Source organism: Sprattus sprattus (assembly GCF_963457725.1).
Source record: "Sprattus sprattus genome assembly, chromosome: 2".
Classification (NCBI taxonomy): Eukaryota; Metazoa; Chordata; class Actinopteri; order Clupeiformes; family Clupeidae; genus Sprattus; species Sprattus sprattus.
The window spans coordinates 53,511,398-53,530,702 of record NC_137921.1 but is presented as its reverse complement, the minus strand read 5'-3'; the positions used below and the strand labels follow the sequence as shown (position 1 = coordinate 53,530,702).

The window sequence follows — 19,305 nt, the reverse complement described above, 5'->3', positions numbered from 1 at the left end:
AGACTTAGGTATACCTTTACGTTTAGTTGTACTATCAGTGCGAATGTAGACTTTGAACAGATTGTCTGCGGCGGGTTGTCCTTTTGATTAGATTTTGGGGAGGTGAGTGATCATTTGATTTTCCTCCTGATTCAACTCATTTTTACAGAGCAAGTTGGAGATGCTTTCGATGTCAACCCCTATCGACTAATCGACTGTGCCCTGCATTGTGATTACTTATAGACAATAGACGGCTTTCTTCTTTCTCTTCTGCTCTGAAAAAAAAATACTTTTTTCATTCAGTTTTTTTTGTTTTGTGGTGAGTAAATAAGAACATTCTGATACCGCATGCAGCTAAGGGTCTGGCACTCTGGCCTTTTATCTGACCTAATCTGACTTCTCTTTCTCTCCAGGGTCATGTCTGTGTTGAGGTTCTACAGGACAGAGGTGGAGGTCGGGAGAGCCCTTCAGAGGGTAGAAGTGTTGTACCCAGGGGTCTCCATAGAAACTGAACTCTGCTACAATGTGGAACTGAATGGTGAGTGAAGATAACAGAGAAAAGATGCTTTAGATGGAAGTAGTTGGCCCACAACTGTTTGGAGTGCAGAGGTGTAGAGATGAAGAAGGGTGTATATGTGCAAGTCAGATATTGTAACTAGTTCATCATGTAACTTTGGACAATTACCATCTGTTTCTCTGAGGAGCTGGAACACTCAGTGCTGAGCAGAGAGATGTCCTTCGCTGGCTGTTCAGTCCTCCCCAGTACGGTGGTTTGTCTGAGGAACCCTCCCTTAAGGCTGGAGATGGAGAGAGGCTGGTGGAGATTGGACCCAGGTAACATAGACTTTTATCCAATCAAAGAACCCTCAGTCCGATTCTGAAGCTTACAATGCATGGCTAAATTACTCTACTAACTTTATGTGTTAATCCCATCCGTGATTTGGTTTGAATTGCTATTGATCTATTCATTTTATGACCATGGAATGTATTATAATTTTTTTGTCCTAACTCCATGTCAGACTGAACTTCTCCACCGCCTGGTCCACCAATGCTGTGTCCATTTGTCAGAGTGCAGGCCTCAGCCAAGTGTCCAGAGTCGAACTCTCCCGCAGACATCTCATCAAGGTTGGCAACGCATTTTACACCTCTGAAGACATAGTGTGGTTCGGTTTTCTCTTTAAGATTCCCTCCTTCAGGAGTGTGGGGCATCATGAGTGGGGTTGAACATGTGAAATCATGGTCATGAAGGCTGGGGTGGGGGGTTATTATGAGTATCAGGTGCTCTATACAGACTTACTTTCTCTAAAAAAGCCACAGTTTGAAAATGATCTTCTACTTTCAGCCCAGGGATGGACAGAATGGTAGGAAATCAGACATGGAGAAACTGATTGGATGCCTGTATGACAATATGACTGAATGTGTTTACCTGCATCCCATCAACTCCTTCACTGTGGAGACGCGTCCACAGGAAGTGTTTGAGGTTGATATTCTTGGGAAAGGCCGCGCAGCCTTGGAAAAAGCCAATGATGAGCTAGGTAGGTCAAAGCCCTGGTAACAAAGTTACTTTTCCCTATGAGTGGACTCTCAAGAATGTCTTTCTTCTCTCCTGCTGTCCCTATCATTGTGACTATTGTTTCCCCCAGTCTGTCTTTAAGGGCTGTTGTTTCATTTCTCCTCCATTGCACTTTTCTGGTCCCTTGTTGTCTCTGCACTCTCGGGGGAAGATGGGAGTTGGGCAGCTTATCACGTGTTTGTGGCCAATGTGATTAGACTGATTGTGGAAATCACCTGACTGGGGGGTGTTTTTAATTTCATCACAAGATCCTCATTCTGCTGTGTGTGTGTGTGTGTGTGTGTGTGTGTGTGTGTGTGTGTGTGCATGTCCATGTGTGTTACTGGGTCAGTGGGTCATATGTAGCCCCCTGAAATTCCCATCTCCTACGAATTCTGACGTTAGAGATTTAAAAAAAAAAAAAAAAAACTATGGGATAACTTTGCTAATCCTCTTTAAATACAGCCACATTAATGTTTACATTAATGTCATCAGTAAACGTCTGTCAGTTTGTACATTTACATTCCTAGTTCTTTATTTACAACTACATCCTTCATATTTTAGCTATGATTACATTTCTAAAAAATGCATTCGCTTCATTGGACTCGTGACTCCAAAGCAGCAAGTGTGTGTTTTCATGAGTAACCTATCGATTAGAGGCATCTGATTCAGCTGCCCATTGAATTGCACCCATGGGTCATTTGTATTGACATACGTAAACACAATCAACCATTTGAAGTTCTCAAAAGCACACTGTGCTGCAAGCCAGAGCAGTGTAATGTAACTTGGGGATATAGCATTTCTAGACCGTGTGAACTGCATTGCATGCGTAACCTATATTGCTATCTTCTTTTCACCCAGTAGCTTTATGGCTGTCGTTCAAATCTGAACCAGACTGTGCACTCTCTTATGTTTATCTTACTCATAGCTGTCAGGTCTGGTCACATGTAAACAATCTGTTGTCATCAGATTATCTCGCTTTAAGTGGATTTATGTGTGACATGCTTACTGTGAAATATGGGCTGTGTAACTGTTGTTTGACAGTTGCCTTTCTGTGTGTGTGTGTGTGTGTGTGTGTGATATAGGTCTTGCGTTTGACTCCTGGGATCTAGACTATTACACAGGACTATTTCAGAGGGTGAAAAGGAACCCCACCAGCGTGGAGTGCTTTGACTTGGCACAGTCTAACAGGTGTGTGTGTGTGTGTGTGTGTGTGTGTGTGTGTGTGTGTGTGTGTGTGTGTGTGTGTGTGTGTGTGTGTGTGAGAGCATGGCCTTGTTTGTGTGTTTCACCAATAGTCAGTCCAGTCACTTTATTTAAATAGGACATTTTAAAACAACAGGAGTCGAACCATACTGCTCTTCAGTCAAGGTAAATAAATTGACAATACATACGAACTAACTAGCAAGTGAATGAAACAAGTTCTCTACATTCCATGCAGAGTTTTGTCCAACATGTACCATGCTCTTCTCCTGTGTCTCCAGTGAACACAGTCGCCACTGGTTCTTTCGTGGGCGTATGATCATTGATGGACAGGAGCAGAAGGATACTCTGTTCAGTCTCATTATGGGCACCCAACTCCATAGCAACCAGAACAATGTCATCCAATTCTGTGACAACAGCAGGTACAATGCAGACTGTTTCCCCCCCATATATTATACTGTATGTCAGGTCTTCTGTCAGTCTGTTCTGTCTATCTATCTGTTAGTTCTGTCTGTCTATCTGTTTATTACTTCTTACTTCAGTGTATTTTGTAAATTGTTACTTTGTTTCTGAGCCTGTGTGTGTGTGTGTGTGTGTGTGTGTGTGTGTGTGTGTGTATGTGTGTGTTGTACAGTGGTATAACAGGGATGGAGCTGGAGTTCATGTTTCCACGGGACCCTGCTCAGGCCAGCGCCTATGATACGAGGCGCTCCACCAGACACGTTATCTTCACTGCAGAGACTCACAACTTCCCCACAGGTGAAGCACAGCGCTGTGGCAAACAAACACATTCATTATCAGACCAGAATGAACCATCAGAATTCACCATAATGCCTTGTGATCATATGGCAGTGTGAGGTATACTCTCCTAGTGACAAACAAAAGTGAATCATTTTTCAAGAAGTAGGCCTGTCTCTTCTACCCGTGTTGCAGGTGTGGCTCCGTTCAGTGGAGCGACCACTGGCACAGGGGGGCGCATAAGAGACGTGCAGAGCGCTGGACAGGGTGGTCATGTCATCGCCGGCACCGCTGGATACTGTTTTGGTAATCTGCATATTCCAGGTGAGACAGACGACTGCCCATGAGCAAAGACCGTTCATGTTCCACGTGGAAGAGCTCTAAATGATCTTTTTTTTTTAACTATAATTTAATGACACTTCCCACTTCAGGTTTTTCTCTCCCCTGGGAGGAGGAAGGGTGGGAGTACCCCTCCAGTTTTGCCCCGCCGCTGCAGGTGGCTATCGAGGCCAGCAACGGAGCCTCAGACTATGGCAACAAGTTTGGAGAGCCAGTTCTGGCAGGTGAGGAGCATGTGGTTTTACTCAACCTTACTTCTGAAATACACGGCTTCACAGTAAATACATTTGAAGTTCTTGCAGGTGAGCTGGTGTGATCTTTAAGTGATAAAAACAAACACAGATGGTCCATTCTGTTGTTTCTCCTCCATTGGCTGTTAATAATTACGTGCCACCTTTCCCTTCATTCTTCAATTTGTCACCCCTGAATTTAAGGATTTGCTCGTTCCTTTGGCATGCGACTTAGCAACGGGGAGCGGCGAGAGTGGATCAAGCCAATCATGTTCAGCGCTGGTTTGGGCTCGATCGAGGATCAGCATGTGAAGAAGGCGGCGGCAGAGCCAGGTTGGGCGAATGTAAACATCATGCAAGCTTAATGTAAACATCATGCAAGCTAAATGTAAACGTCATGCAAGCTTAATGTAAACGTCATGCAAGCCTATACAGTATGTGATGTACCAGGAATGACGCATAAAAGGGTGACCCCTCATTGTTTCCGCTCTATGTTATCAGGCATGGAGGTGGTGAAGATCGGTGGCCCTGTGTACAGGATTGGAGTTGGGGGAGGGGCTGCCTCTTCTGTCCAGGTATGATGCAGCACAGAGCTGGTGTCTGACTGTTTCATGTGTGTTTAGGATATTTTCTAAACCTCTGTAGTAAAATGCTGCTTTACTGGATGATTTGCACTGCACATCCTTTTGTTTAATTGCAACAATCTGACTAGCATTAAAGTACACAGACAAAGTAAAGTACAAGTTTAAAAACTACAAGCATGTTACTACTGAAATCAAGTATATTCTTTGACCTTTGTGGTATAAAAGACGTTTACCCAACATGTACTTTTGTGGGGTGTTTGTGTGTCTGTCTGTGTGTGTGTATGTAGGTTCAGGGTGATAACTCGAGTGCCCGTGACCTGGATGCTGTGCAGAGAGGAGACGCTGAGATGGAGCAGAAGATGAACAGAGCGCTGAGAGCCTGTCTTGAGAGAGCAACTGGAAATCCCATCTGCAGCATCCACGACCAGGGCGCCGGGGGCAACGGTACCCTAACATGAAAACCACATAATACAAAAAACAGGGCAGATGCACTTGAAAAACTGATTGATTGATTGTTTGATTGATTGATTGATTGATTGATATTTATGAAAACAAGTAATATTTGCTTTTCTCATTTAACCATTTGACATATTCCAGGGAATGTTTTGAAGGAACTAAGTGAGCCAGCTGGAGCCGTGATCTACACCAGCAAGTTTAAGGTAATCTCCTTGAGGATATTCTTTCAAAGAACCTCTGATAATCTATGTAGGTTTTTGAAGGTTTTTGAGGTTTTTGTTTCCCTTACTCATGCCAGACAGGAGACCCGACCCTGAGTGTTCTGGAACTCTGGGGGGCCGAGTATCAGGAGAGCAACGCCCTCCTGCTGCACCCTGCCGATCGGAACTTTCTGGAACAAGTGTGCCAGCGTGAAAAGTGCCCAGTTGACTTTGTGGGCAAAATCACAGGAGATGGCAAGGTGTGATTGAATGACATAGAGTACTTTTGAATCCTTGATGCACAGACATTTATAGGCATTTTTGCCAACCCATAGATACTCTACTTTACAGAAACATTAGCTGGTTTTGGTGTCATCCCTCATGAACCTTTGTTTTTTTCTTCTCTCTTTAGATTGTTCTGGTGGATGATTTGCGTAACCACGGTGACGGCTCAAATGGGCGTCAGCCTGTGGACCTGGATCTGGAGTGGGTCCTGGGCAAGATGCCCCAGAAGGTGGGTGGAGCTGCTCCAAACTCTTCCTATTGGCTAGTTGTGCAACAGCAACCGTCAACTCAGAACATGACTCCACAAGCCACTTTGAACCACAATGAGTCAGACCCTCATCTAATTATCGAAGAGTGCCCCCTACTGGCTTGTATCTGCATAGGTTTGAAACACTATAAAGGAACAGAAAAGATGAGTTCATTACATGTGTAACAAAAATATGATCAAATGGCTGTAGGATCACATGTTTATGAAGCTAGTATCTCCAGAGTGATTTGAATATTGTTTGCATATTGTTTCTTCTCAGATGTAATGATGTCTCATCCTCCCATTATTCCTCTCTCTCTCTCTCTCTTTCTTTCGCTGTTCCCAATTCAGGAGTTTGTGATGGAGCGTATATCCCCCTCTCTCCAGCCTCTCTCTCTGCCCTCCCCCCTCTCTGTGCTCTCTGCCCTGGAGAGAGTCTTAAGACTGCCGTCGGTGGCAAGCAAGCGCTACCTCACCAACAAGGTCAGTCTGCACCATAAAACACCAGGGCAGGTCTGCTCTGATAAACCGGTTGTAATCTGACAGGGCCTTGATCACTGATCCCACCTTCAAAATATAAGTGTATAATGGATACATCAGATTTGTTTCATTGGTTTCAGCTGTTTCAACACCACACCGTAAAAGAATAGAACCAATTTGGCCAGCGTAATGCACACACTCACAAAATACCCTCCAGTATAGGAAAGAGAGTCAAAGCCCTACTTAAAAAGTTCTAGTAATATCCCAAATATTTTTGTGAGGTTTATAAACAGGACGGTTGTGTGTGTGATGACTTAACTCGGCCTCTCATCCCCCACAGGTGGATCGTTCTGTGACAGGCCTGGTGGCCCAGCAACAGTGTGTGGGACCCCTCCACACCCCACTGGCTGACGTCGCCGTGGTCGCGCTGTCGCCCTTCAGCCTCCAGGGTGCTGCCACGGCTATCGGAGAGCAGCCAATCAAAGGCCTGGTTTCTCCAGCCGCTGGGGCACGCATGGCTGTGGGCGAGGCCCTCACTAACCTGGTCTTTGCCAGGGTCACTGCTCTCAAGGTGAAAGCTTCTGGAATGTTCTTTCCACCCATGCAACCTCTTTGCAGCCTTCAGATAACTGAAATAATTTACTGTCATGATCACATGGTTCTTATGTTTGAGGATAATAATTATTTTTGTTTGCACCGTCACGCTTAATATCGACTCATGTCTTTAAGCACATTTTCATTTCCCTGTCCTTGATTCCTCCATCCGTGGCGCAATTTGTCCTCGTTTCCTAGAGGTTTTTCTCAAAGGGAGAGGCTATGACATAGCCGAAGGAAGGGAAAAGGTAAAAAATGCTGTGTAGGTCTTCATGCCTCATGTTTGTGCCCTGTTTAGGATGTGAAGTGCAGCGGGAACTGGATGTGGGCTGCCAAGCTGCCCGGGGAGGGAGCCAGCTTGTGGGACGCCTGCCAGGCCATGTGTCAGGTCATGGGTCAGCTGGGCGTGGCCGTAGACGGGGGCAAGGACTCCCTCAGCATGGCCGCTCGCGTGAGCAAGGAAACTGTCAAAGCACCAGGTATAGTTTGTGCGTGTGCGTCTGCGTGTGCCTGTCCCTGTGTGTGTGCGTGTGCGTGTGCGTGTGCGTGTGTGCTGCGCGCGCATGCGTCCGTGCGCCCACCATGATTCCTTGCCTATCTGAGAAAAGCTTGGTCTCCTTGGCCGTAAATGTTATCCTCCTCTCTGAGGTATTTTATATTTTCCCCATATGAAACTGTGATGTCCTCACCTAGTCAAAGCTGTGTGTGTTTCTCTAGTGATGTGTTCTCTCCTGCAGGCTCTCTGGTGATCTCTGTATATGCTGTGTGCCCTGACATCACTGCAACTGTCACCCCTGACCTGGAGAATCCCGATGGCCAAGGTGAGTCTACTGGATAACCCAGACTTGAACCATGGGTTCGGCTTCTGCTATGGACATAGACGCTCTCACTCATTTAAGCTCATGATCCTTAGCTCTCTCTTGCGTCTGCTGTAGCATGGCTGTTGAGTTAGTCAGCATCTATTTACACTGTAAGATGCTGCAGATTTCAGAAAAGTTTCAAAAAAACTATAAGAATATTCCAGACTGTCTATGGGAGGATCTTAATTCTGTTTAGCTTCTGTGTATTAATGACACATCTGTCCAGGTCCTAACTGCTCCTCTGCCTGCCCTTGTAGGTGTCCTGCTGTATGTTCCTGTGAGCCCAGGGAAACACAGACTGGGTGGCTCGGCTCTGGCTCAGTGCTTCGGCCAGCTGGGAGACTGCAGCCCAGACCTGAACCACCCAGACAAGCTCTCAGCCTGTTTCAACACCACCCAGGCACTCATACAGGGTTTGTAAGACCACATAGGCACTCATACAGGGTTCGTTAAACGACATAGACACTCATACAGGGGTCGTTACCCCAGATAGGCACTCATACATAGGTCGTAACACCCAAACCTAACTAATACAAAGCACCAGGACAACCTCAACATTCTGCATTTGGTTATCGTTAGTAGCAACGCACAGTGCTTGAGGTCATCAGATAAGAGTTCCTCAGCATCAGTAGCACCTAGTGACATCATCCTATTACTCATTTGGAGGTACAGGAGCACAACACGGCCACCCATTTAGGGTTGTCCTTAATAATATATATTGATATTGATTGATTGGTATTGATATTGATTGATATTGGTTATTTGTCCATGGAGACAGTGATGTGACCAGAGTATTGAAAGTGAAAGTATTTTGGGTCTGTGGCAGATGGAGTGCTGAGTGCAGGACATGACGTCAGTGATGGAGGACTTGTGTCCTGCTTACTGGAAATGGCCTTTGCTGGGAATCGGGGGATTGAGGTGGACCTTGCCTCTCAAGGCTCTGGAGGTTTGTATGACTGTGATCTGTGTGTTTTTTCATCTCTCTGGTATGTAGGGTATTTTTTCACTGAAGTTTACACACACTCACACTGACTGATACATTCTCACTCTCTCTCTCTCTCTCTCTCTCTCTCTTCCTATCCCTCTCTCTCTCTCTCTCTCTCTCCCTCTCTCCCTCCCTCTCTCTCTCTCAGTGCTGGAGGTGTTGTTCTCTGAGGAGCTGGGCCTGGTGCTTGAGGTGTCTGAGCGTGACGTGACTCGTGTGTGTCAGAGCTACACGGATGCAGGGCTGCTCTGTCACCTCGTCGGCAGAACCTCCGGCTTTGGACCTGAGTCCACGGTCAGTCAGCACCCATTCACTTCACATTTCACACACTCTTGAAGCATCTTGGCTCATGGATTCTATTTTCACTTATATCTCCTCAGGTCTCATTCATTTATTATTTGATTACACTCATTTGAAGTGACTGTCTAAAACGCCACTCTTGAGTTATTCGCTCCACTGCATGGCAATTTCATTTACATCTGTTCATTTGAAATTTCGTTTTTGTACAATATAAAATTGAATATTCATTCATAAAGTGATTTGTAACTCTTGCTCTCCTGTCTCTTAGGTCAGGATGAGAGTGGATGGACAGGAGGTGTTGAACGAGCCTCTGCCCAAGCTTAGGGCATTGTGGGAAAGCACCAGCTTCCAGCTGGAGCGGCTGCAGGCCAACCCACTGTGTGTGCAGCAGGAAGAGGATGGGCTCGCCCGTCGCACACAGCCCTATTTCAATCTGACCTTCGACCCCGCCACCACGCCCAAGATTGAGAACCTGAGTGAGTTTGAGTTTAGTTTCTACTGTAAGATTTCAGTAGATTTTAACTGTGATTGAATGAAAAAACTTGGGGGTAGAGGGATGGAATACAAAATGAATGTAGGGTAAGAAATGCAAAATGAAAATGACACAGGAAAAATAGGCTCTGTGCCGAAACTCTATGATGCGCCACTCTAGCAGGCTGCTCTAGCCTGTTTACAGACATGAAAAAAAATGAGGTTCCGCAACCATTACACACAGGTGAGGTTACCGGTGTGGAACAAGCCTTAGTATTTAACAGCAGAAAGAAAATACTGAGTCACCTTTTCCCTGTCCCTTCTTCTCTGTTGTCTTGCAGTGATCTGAACAGCTGGACGGTGATGTGTATTTCAATGGTTGTATTTGCAATGCTTTCAGGTACTGGGAAGCCTCGAGTGGCTGTGGTTCGAGAAGAAGGCAGCAACGGAGATCGAGAGATGTCTGTCTCTCTCTTCATGGCTGGATTCGAGGTATGATTCAAAGCTTTTGTCAGTTCCCAGAAGAAGTCATGAACAACTTCTCAGTTTTCCACACCGGCCTTGACAAAGCCTTCTCTCCCATGCCAAGCTGTAGAGGGTAAAGCTGTGATGATGTGGAGAGGTGACCTTTCCTCTGTCCTTATCTGTAGGTGTGGGATGTCACAATGCAGGACCTCTGCAGTGGCTCCGCAACCCTGGACCCTTTTAAGGCTGTGGTGTTTGTGGGTGGCTTCAGCTATGCAGACGTGCTGGGGTCAGCGAAAGGTAAAAATAACAAAACAAAGGTCACCAACCTACAAACTGAAAGCCGCAGGAGCTGACAAACGTACACGGATTTGACCCAGTTAGTGAATTACGCAAGATTGATGATTTGAAGCTTTAGACTAGAAAAGTAAAATGCAGATGTTTGCAATGTTTCCTAGGATCTTCCAAGTCAAATGTTGCAAATTATATTGTCTTTCAGGAACTACAATGTTTACATTATCTCTTTATTTCTTGTCTAGTGTCCAAGTCCCTGACTAAGAAACCGTTTAGTTCTTTGACGTAATGTAGAAACCTTTGTGTGTCCTCGTCCTCAGGCTGGGCGGCCACCGTGACCTATAACCAGTGTGTGCAGGAAGAGTTTGAGCGCTTCCGGCGGCGCAAGGACACACTCAGTCTGGGCGTGTGTAACGGCTGCCAGCTGCTGGCACTGCTGGGCTGGGTGGGCATTGGAGCCAGCGCTGGTGAGGAGGGGTACAGGGGGCACATGGGCTCAGCTGAGGGAAATATGCTCAATAGGCATCATTTTTATTATTATTATTTTTATAGTATTAGTTACCTTTAAATATTATTTTACTGTTATTCATTTTGTATTATTGTTTGAAAGAAATGTCATATCCATAAATATCGTATAAGCTATTATTATTTTATGCTTATATAAATAATATATTAATAAATAAAAAGGGCCTTACAGTGCTTCTTTGCTTCCTATTCCCATCTCTCTCTAGAGTCTGATGTGACTCTGACCCATAATAAATCGGGCCGCTTTGAGTCTCGTTTCGTGAGTGTGGGCATCCTGCCATCTCCAGCCATTATGCTGAAGGGAATGGAAGGATCTGCACTGGGTGTGTGGGTAGCTCACGGAGAAGGTAATGAACCTCTGCCACACACACACGGCACGACATGGCAGGACCGATATCGTCATGCTGTGCTTTTAGGCATCACCATAAACTTGATTGAACGCATATGGGTGCATGCAGTGAGAATGTGTCATCAATGAGATCAGTGCCTTATTACATTATTTATTTTTCTACAATTTGATACCTTTTTTTGTCATTATTTCCATACCAAAGACATACAACCAAACACATCAGGAAACATGTTATATTGATACAGAGATACCTTTTTTAATGAATGTTTGTAGCATAATCATCTAGTCTAGTGTAAGTGCTCTATTCACTGTACATCTTTTCGGATGTTCTCATGACGTGCTCTGTGTTTTTACGTCTCGCTCAGGGCTGATGCAGTTCCGCTCAGATCAGACGCAGAAGCAGTTGATTGACAGCTCCCTCGCTCCCCTGCGCTACGTGGACGACTCTGGCCACCCCACCGAGGAGTACCCCCTGAACCCCAACGGCTCCCCGCAGGGCGTGGCAGGGGTCTGCTCCGCCGACGGACGCCACCTGGCCATGATGCCCCACCCGGAGCGTGCCACGCTGGGCTGGCAGTGGGCCTGGGTGTCCGGACCGCTCCGCTCCTCCATGACCCCGTCGCCCTGGCTCAGCATGTTCAAGAACGCCGTGGCCTGGTGCCAGACCTCACAGTGAGCCGCGTGCCAATCACGTTGATCAATCATGTTGCATTAGTGCTCGATCTTTAGGTTAGGGGTTTTGGAAGTCATTCCTTATACTAAACACATTCCACTGAGGGCCATCCTTTCCTCTTGATGGTAGCTCTGACACTGTACTAACTAGTCTAACATGAAACTCTACAAGCTATGGCTTTATTAGTGTCAACTGTCATAAATAATTTGCACTAATACGTTTTTTCCATGAAGCGATGTATTTGTCGATCACTACAGCTATAATGTCTTTTTGTACCGTCTTTTGAAATAAAGCTACCCTTGAACTTCAGTAGGCTTTGGCTGTGTTGTAACTGACTAACAAAATGATACAGAAGGACAATAAATACTTTTATTACAACTATACATTTTCCCAAAGATACAACGGTCAATACCATCTTATTAACAATATCAATACATATTTACCGGTAATCTTATTAACATACACCGTGCCATCGCCGGTATCCGATTACCGTATGACCCTACTTAAAAATGCTTCCACGATAAACATTAAACTCTGCATGTCATTAAATGGCATGAATTGACTCCCAAAGGTGTCACGTGGGACTAGTTTAATCTAGTTTGTGGGCTGTGCTTTGGCCACGGATTTGAGTGGGCCCCTTTGTAGTCTGACTGTAAGCTCCGGGACATTCCACAGAGGGAGCACCAGGCACAGTCTCTGTAAACCACAGGAGTATTGCTCTCTGGGAGTAATGCTAAAGAGTTAGACCTTCAGTCCAGGCACACTCTCCCTAGTTCTCCAAGCTCATTTTCTCTGCATCTAGAGCATCTCATTCAAGTTATGCACTTGCCAAACACAGTGGTTCTTGAGATGCTGTGATAAATATTAGCCAAGGAAATCTTGCATGACAAGCTCCTCGCATTATGTAAACACTCAATTTGTACTGATATAGACCCCTCAGGCCAATAATGCACACTGCGCTTTACTTCAATACACAGCCCTGTTAGGACACTGCATAGACATGTATCCAGCATTAGCTTATAGAAAGTAAACAATCTTGTTTGTGAGTCTTTCTTGTCTTAGGCTATAAGGTGTCAGTCAGCACACCATGTGTTGCTGTGCGATTCCTGACTGTCACATCTGGCGCCATCTGCTGGTTGATGTTAATGAGGCAGATGAGAAGCAGGAAGACCACCACCAGGTCATCCAGGAGCCCCAGCGCTCCACAGAAGGGTCCCGAGGCGCCCTCTAGAGGCGAGGCCAGGGACACGGCCGCCCCGAAACAGCAGACGGCCACCCTGAGCAGGAAGAGCCACACGAGGCCGCCCATGTTCCCCAAGCCTCGCAGCAGCAGTTGCAGAAACAAGGGCGTGTCATACAGGTAGTCTGTTACCTGAGACATTAAGAAAACAAAAGTACAGTTAGTATGACTGTGTCATAGAGGCATCACCGCCCTCTCTCTTCTTTCAATCACTCACTTTGTCTTGCTCTTTTGCTTTTTCCCTGTTAAAACGACTGGGTGAAATTAGATGACAAAATCGCGGAGATAGTCCCGGAAACATTGTGTGTGTGTGTGGCTCTGTGGATGTGTGCTAAATGCGACGCTTGCTATCATTTACAGAGGACCCCTATATTCCATTGTCCAGGAACAAAAACACAGTTGTGTAATCGTGATAATCTTACCGTACAAGTACTAAGACTCCAGTCAATGGTATTAAACTGTGTGTAAAAAGCCTTTACAGTGCTTTGCAAATAGAGGCCTGAAACCCGAGGTTCTCACAGAGCGTGAGAAAGTGGGCAGTCAGAGACAAAAATGGGGCGCTGGCGTTGTGGACTCAACCAAGCCTGTGTGAGTGTAGCGTAGCACTCACCCGGCGCGGGGCCCCAGAGTAGCGTTTGTTGTAGTCTTTGATGTTGCTCAGAACCTCCCGCTGCTTGCAGTCCGAGCGGCTCTCAGCAAAGAGGTGACACAGGACACTCACCTGAGAGAATGTGAAATGCAGCTTTAAAAGTCTAAACTGACTCATTTGATTGTGCTTGGTACCCCTTCAGTATGTTGATGAATGTGATCATTTACTTTTTGCTAACACCTCTTTGCTGTGTTTGTTTATAGTCAGTGCCCCTGTCCAAAGTGAGTTCAGGCAGACAGAGAAACGGAGCGAGGGATAGAGAACACTCTCTTAGCCGTACCTTCTGTCGACAGAGGGGGCATCTGATGGCGTCTAACCAGGAGCCGTGCTTCCAGTAGGATATCAGGCAGGGAGCTGCGGAGGGTCAAAGTTAAGACACAAAGTTAAGACCCAAGTGAGTCACACTGTAAACTACTAGGAAAAACACAGCTTAGTTCCTTGGGGTTGGGTCTGATTTTTCAGACGCTTCGCAAGGGTGTGTGATTGGGTACTGGAAAACAAAACAACTTCTGTTCTGAAACACTTTTCAAATTTCAAACCAATCTCTCATTGGTTATGTGTAGAGCAACACCGTTGCTGCATACGCTGTGCCAAGCGTTTGGTCATGTTGGTGGTATTAATCTGTGTTTAGGGTTGAAGAGCAAAGTTGTTCCCCAGACATTCATAATCATTCACTGGGGGTTGAAAGAGAGAAGTGGTTCATGAGTATCAGGATCAGCAATTCTAAACTCAGGCATTAAGCTGTGTGCTGTGGGCACCCCTTAATTTGAATACTTTCAATGTCAACAGTGATGGCAAAAAGGGTGGTGGAGTAGCTGCTCTCTATAGAGACATATTTCAGTGCAAGCAGGTACATTTCGGAGAGTTTGCCTCCTTTGAATACCTTTCATTCCTTTTAAAGCATTCTCAACCCATTTTAATTCTATCATTTTACAGTCCACCAAAATACTGCAGCAGTTTCCTAGATGATTTTACTGATCTACTTTTTCTCACTTCAACTGATTATGATTGTTTAATTATCACTGGCGACTTTAATGTCCACATTGAAAACACACTGGACAAATACGCAAAAGAACTCACTATTATACTGGAAACTTTTGGGCTATCACAGCATGTGCAAGGACCAACTCACAGTCAAGGTCATACTTTGGATTTAGTTATTACCAAGGGCCTTGATATTTCTAGTGTATCTGTAGCTGATGTTGCACTCTCTGATCATTTCTCTGTGTTCTTTCATATCTCGACTGCTCCTCAGATCCTTTGCCTACTAAGCTTTTCAAACAGTGCTTAAATTATTTGTCCAAAGCTACAAATTGTCAACTGTTCGATATCATCTGGCATTTTTCCACAGGGTCTAAAAACTGCTGTTATTAAACCCCTACTAAAAAAGAGCACTCTATATTCGTCTTTACTAAATAACTACAGACCTATATCAAACCTACCATTTATAGGTAAGGTCATTGAGAAAGTTGTCTATCAGCAGCTTAGTAGCTTCCTGAATAGTAATGATCGCTTTTTCCTATCTCTCAATTTGGATTTCGCCCAAACCACAGTACTGAGACGCAATAATTAAGGTGGTAAATGACATTCGCCTGAACTCTGTCACAGGTAATATATCAGTTTTGGTTCTATTGGATCTAAGTGCTGCATTTGATACCGTCGACCATTCTATATTATTAGATAGACTAGAAAAATGGGTTGGACTCTGATACGGCCCTTCACTGGTTTAGGTCATACTTGCAAGACAGAGATTATTTTGTTTCCATTGGCAACTTTGTCTCCCAGAAGGTTAACATGATGTGTGGAGTTCCTCAAGGATCAATCTTTGGCCCTCTCCTATTTAATCTTTACATGCTACCCTTAGGAAAACTTTTGCGAGACAACAATATTGACTACCATAACTGTGTCGACGATACTAAAATGTACATTGCCCTCTCACCCGCTGACTATAGTCCGATTGATTCCCTATATCACTGTATCTCACTGATAAATGACTGGATGTCCCACAATTTTCTGCAGCTAAACATGGACAAAACAGTGGTACTTGTTTTTAGTCCCAACAAAAACGAGAGAATTAAGATTAGTGCCTTTCTATATTAGATGCTGCCTTACACAAACCAGATACATTTACTACCAAAGTCAGCATATTACCATCTTAAAAATATAGCAAGAATATGAGGCCTTCTATCTACACCAGACCTGGAAAAGCTTATCCATGCTTTTATCTCTAATAGATCACACCAGTTCTCAGATCTTTGCACTGGCTTCCACTGTGCAAGAGAGTGGAATTTAAAATGATTTTTATTGGTCTACAAAACCCCAAAAACTTGTTTCACTTTAATCTTATTTGTACTTTATTTTTGTATCATTTTAATTCTCTATTGTCTTTCCTGCTATCGTATATGATAAGCACATTGAGTTGCACATGTGCATGAAATGTGCTATACTGTATAAATAAAATTGCCTTGCCTTGCCTCGCCTCGCCTTGCCTTGCTAGTCTGGGGAGCAACTGATATCAAATATATTTTGCTCTCCTGCTATTTACCTCTTAAAACAATAGACCAGATGGTAGAGGTAGCCCCATCAGCAGCGTGTGTGCATGTGTGGGTGTGTGTGTGCGTGCGTGCATGCGTTTGTGCGTTTGTGCGTTTGTGCGTATAAGGCAGCAGTGCTGTGTGTATAAGATGGCAGTGCTGTGGCCATGACTGTAGACCAAGTCATAATAACTATCTAGCTTGCTGGCTCTGAGAGCAGAAACCAAGGCATTAATCACCTACTGATGTTTCTTGCTGACAAACAGCCAATCTTCTTGTATTAATCCCACGCTTAAGTCAAATCATTGACCAAACAAAGACCTTATACCTTTCATTGTTTTAAATAGATCATGTAAAACATGACTGTAACTAACTAAACTATGATGGGCAGCTGTCATCAGCTGTCCTGAAACAATGTAACGGAAAAAAGTATTTGCACATAAACGTTCCAATCACGTTTCAATGCCTGTATAATAAATCATGACGGCACAGATACTTCATAGACTGTTGATAATGCATTTATGAGCCAGCACACCCTACCAATTACCCTTCCACATAGTTTTATGTTGTGTTGAAATGTTCCAGCTGTGTAGTCCAGCTTGATTTGCATGGGTATCTCTGCTCCAAGGGAAACTTCCTCGGGTGGAGCTCGTTGCTCACGTCGGTTTGATTGCATCAACATTTTTCTAGGAAGATGAATCATCATACGCATCTCTTTTCCTCCCTCCCTCTCTCTCTTTCTCTATTGGCCCTGTCACCTGTTAGTAGAGTTTACTAAGAGTGGCCGTGTGTGACATCGGGCAGCTATGCACCGGGTCATGTGATCCCTTCCAGGTGGAGGCACCTCACCCGGTCTCCATAGCAACAGTTACACATTAAACAGAGAGCTATCACATGACTCAACAGTGTGGTGCGGTCTCCCACCATCTGTTCTACAAGGTTGTCCAACTTATAAATGGGAGAAGTCAAGCATAAAGTCTCTAGTGTCACTTTAAATCACAGCTTCTGCACACAAAATGATATATTCCAAAGTCAACATCCCGGCTTGTAACGTTAAAACAGAGGTGCTCGTCCATTTGAAAAACCCCATGCCTTAACCTTAAAGCAAGGTCTTGTGGAAATATGTTCTAACCTTAAACATAGGTCTTGTGGAAAGATGCTCTAACCTTAAAAAAAGATCTAGTGGAAAGGCAATCTAACCTTAAACGTAGGTCTTGTGGAAAGCGGTCAACCTTAAATCTAGGTCTTGTGGAGAGATACTCTAACCTTTAATGTAGGTCTTGTGAAAAGATGCTAGAGTTTCTTACCACAGAAGAGGTGCCCACAGTTGGTCTCCACAGGGAAGGTGGCCACTTGCAGACACACAGGGCAGTGCAGGTCTCTGAGGGCACCAGAAACACATGGGTCCTGTCCGTTAAGAAGGGATAAAGTGAGGATCTTTACAGTTTCTCAACTATGATAGTATATTTGTAAAGTCCTGGAGTATGGACAATTTTTTTTAAAGTATAGTGTGTTGTGTTTTGTTTTTTGTTTTGTGTGTGTTGAGTGAGTGTGTTTTGTGAGTGTGTGAGTGTGTGTGTGTGTGTGTGTGTGTGTGTGTGTGTGTGTGTGTGTGTGTGTGTGTGTGTGTGTGTGTGTGTGTGTGTGTGTGTGTGTGGTTTCTCACCTCTCCACGGCTTATATGCTGGTGGCCTCCATGCTCAGGGGTACTCTGAGAAGAGAGCCTGGGCTGACCCTGAACCCTTCTGGCCTCTGAGGTCTTGGACACCCTTTTGGATGAAAAAGAAAAGAAGGAAAGATGTAACACATCAGGATGAAAGCAGCACGACACATTTACAAAAGGGCAATGAAGATGAGTGTATGTAAACTGATGCTGTTAATTGCCCTTACAACACAAGATGAGACCGGAGCTATATGCTACCAAAATGTCATTGAGAGAGGATATCAGGCCCTAACACTTTTAAAAACATTTACTGTACAACTACACAACAACACAATCACTTTTCACCAGCAGTTGTTCTTCTCTCCACAGATGATACATTCAAGTACAGCTTTTAGCACTGTAACCCAGTCATTCTCAGTGTGCATCAGAGATTGTTTACCAGTTGGAAGAAGCGGTTGTGTTTTCCCAGCACGGCCTGTCTACGTGCAGTATAATCTCAACAGCTGGTTATTAATAGAGTGTCATAATCTACCAACAATGCCTTGAGATATGACTGTAATCTGGCTGTTAATCTCCTTACCTTGACTGAGAGCCGTGGTAGGTGAGCATGCTGATGTCAGTTGGATCTGGCTCTGCCGGGCTGCTTGAGCTAGTCAGATATTGCAGGTACTCACAGAGAGCCGAGAGAGAAATGCTTCCTGGCATCATCACTGTACACGATAAATACAACAGGCGGGTTAATGATCAACCCCACCCCAAGGCTGCCAGTGCGCTTGATGGATTATCCAGTAAAACTAATTTACACACAGACAGAAGTCAGTGTTAAATCAACTGCATGCTAGATGCATACATTTAGTGTATGTTATCCTTCGCACAGTTAAAATTCAGGATGTGGACAAACTAAATCCTTCCCCTTGCATTGCTTGCAATACTCTGTTTTTGTCATGTGACTGCTCATGTAAGGTCAAAGAGACTGATGAACTCCACCCACATGCTCAAAGGAGGTTAGGCACAATAAATGCAGACAAGCTAACCAATCATTTACCATAGTTTGCACAATACCGTAGTTGTGCCCCACATACAGAAAATACACAAACAGGGTCAGTATTTCCTGTGTCACTGATGTCATATGGAGAAAATATATGTTAAAAACCAACTCTTTTCCTGGGGGATAGACAGGAAGGGATGCCTTTTCTCAAATGCTGTTTGTAATTGGCCTACCATATAAGCCCCCATCGATCAGCGCTACCACAATGCCAGGCACTTTTACGACCACTCGCCTTACTAAAGATTTTGAGATTTCACGGAGAGTATGCCAATTGAATTACAACAGTCCAGAGCACTGGATTAAGTCTAATGCATTCCCCTGTCTAGCCGCAACTTCGTGTGGCCATGATATACATAAACTCC

At 44.7% G+C, this 19,305-nt stretch overlaps 2 protein-coding genes across 2 annotated transcripts; one reads left to right on the top strand and one right to left on the bottom strand.

The window, feature by feature from the left end:
* Positions 1–396: 396 nt before the first annotated feature.
* Positions 397–11,812, top strand: pfas (phosphoribosylformylglycinamidine synthase; the record flags this gene model as incomplete). Its single annotated transcript, XM_080831791.1, has 28 exons — positions 397–517; positions 681–813; positions 999–1,104; positions 1,322–1,514; positions 2,617–2,722; positions 3,016–3,156; positions 3,369–3,493; positions 3,668–3,796; positions 3,904–4,035; positions 4,246–4,374; positions 4,543–4,616; positions 4,913–5,069; positions 5,223–5,284; positions 5,380–5,541; positions 5,694–5,795; positions 6,165–6,296; positions 6,634–6,864; positions 7,186–7,366; positions 7,625–7,708; positions 8,005–8,160; positions 8,574–8,693; positions 8,881–9,026; positions 9,301–9,508; positions 9,904–9,995; positions 10,154–10,268; positions 10,583–10,729; positions 10,994–11,134; positions 11,502–11,812. 28 exons carry the CDS (start codon positions 397–399, stop codon positions 11,810–11,812), a joined length of 3,936 nt encoding a protein of 1,311 aa, XP_080687917.1.
* Positions 11,813–12,872: 1,060 nt separating this feature from the next.
* On the bottom strand, positions 12,873–18,600 carry LOC308382763 (E3 ubiquitin-protein ligase RNF170; the record flags this gene model as incomplete). The annotated part of the gene is made up of 6 exons (XM_080860288.1): positions 12,873–13,181; positions 13,660–13,770; positions 13,979–14,052; positions 17,540–17,639; positions 17,899–18,001; positions 18,476–18,600. The coding sequence occupies 6 exons, from the start codon at positions 18,598–18,600 to the stop codon at positions 12,873–12,875; spliced, it is 822 nt and encodes a 273-aa protein (XP_080716414.1).
* Between the last annotated feature and the right edge of the window lie 705 nt (positions 18,601–19,305).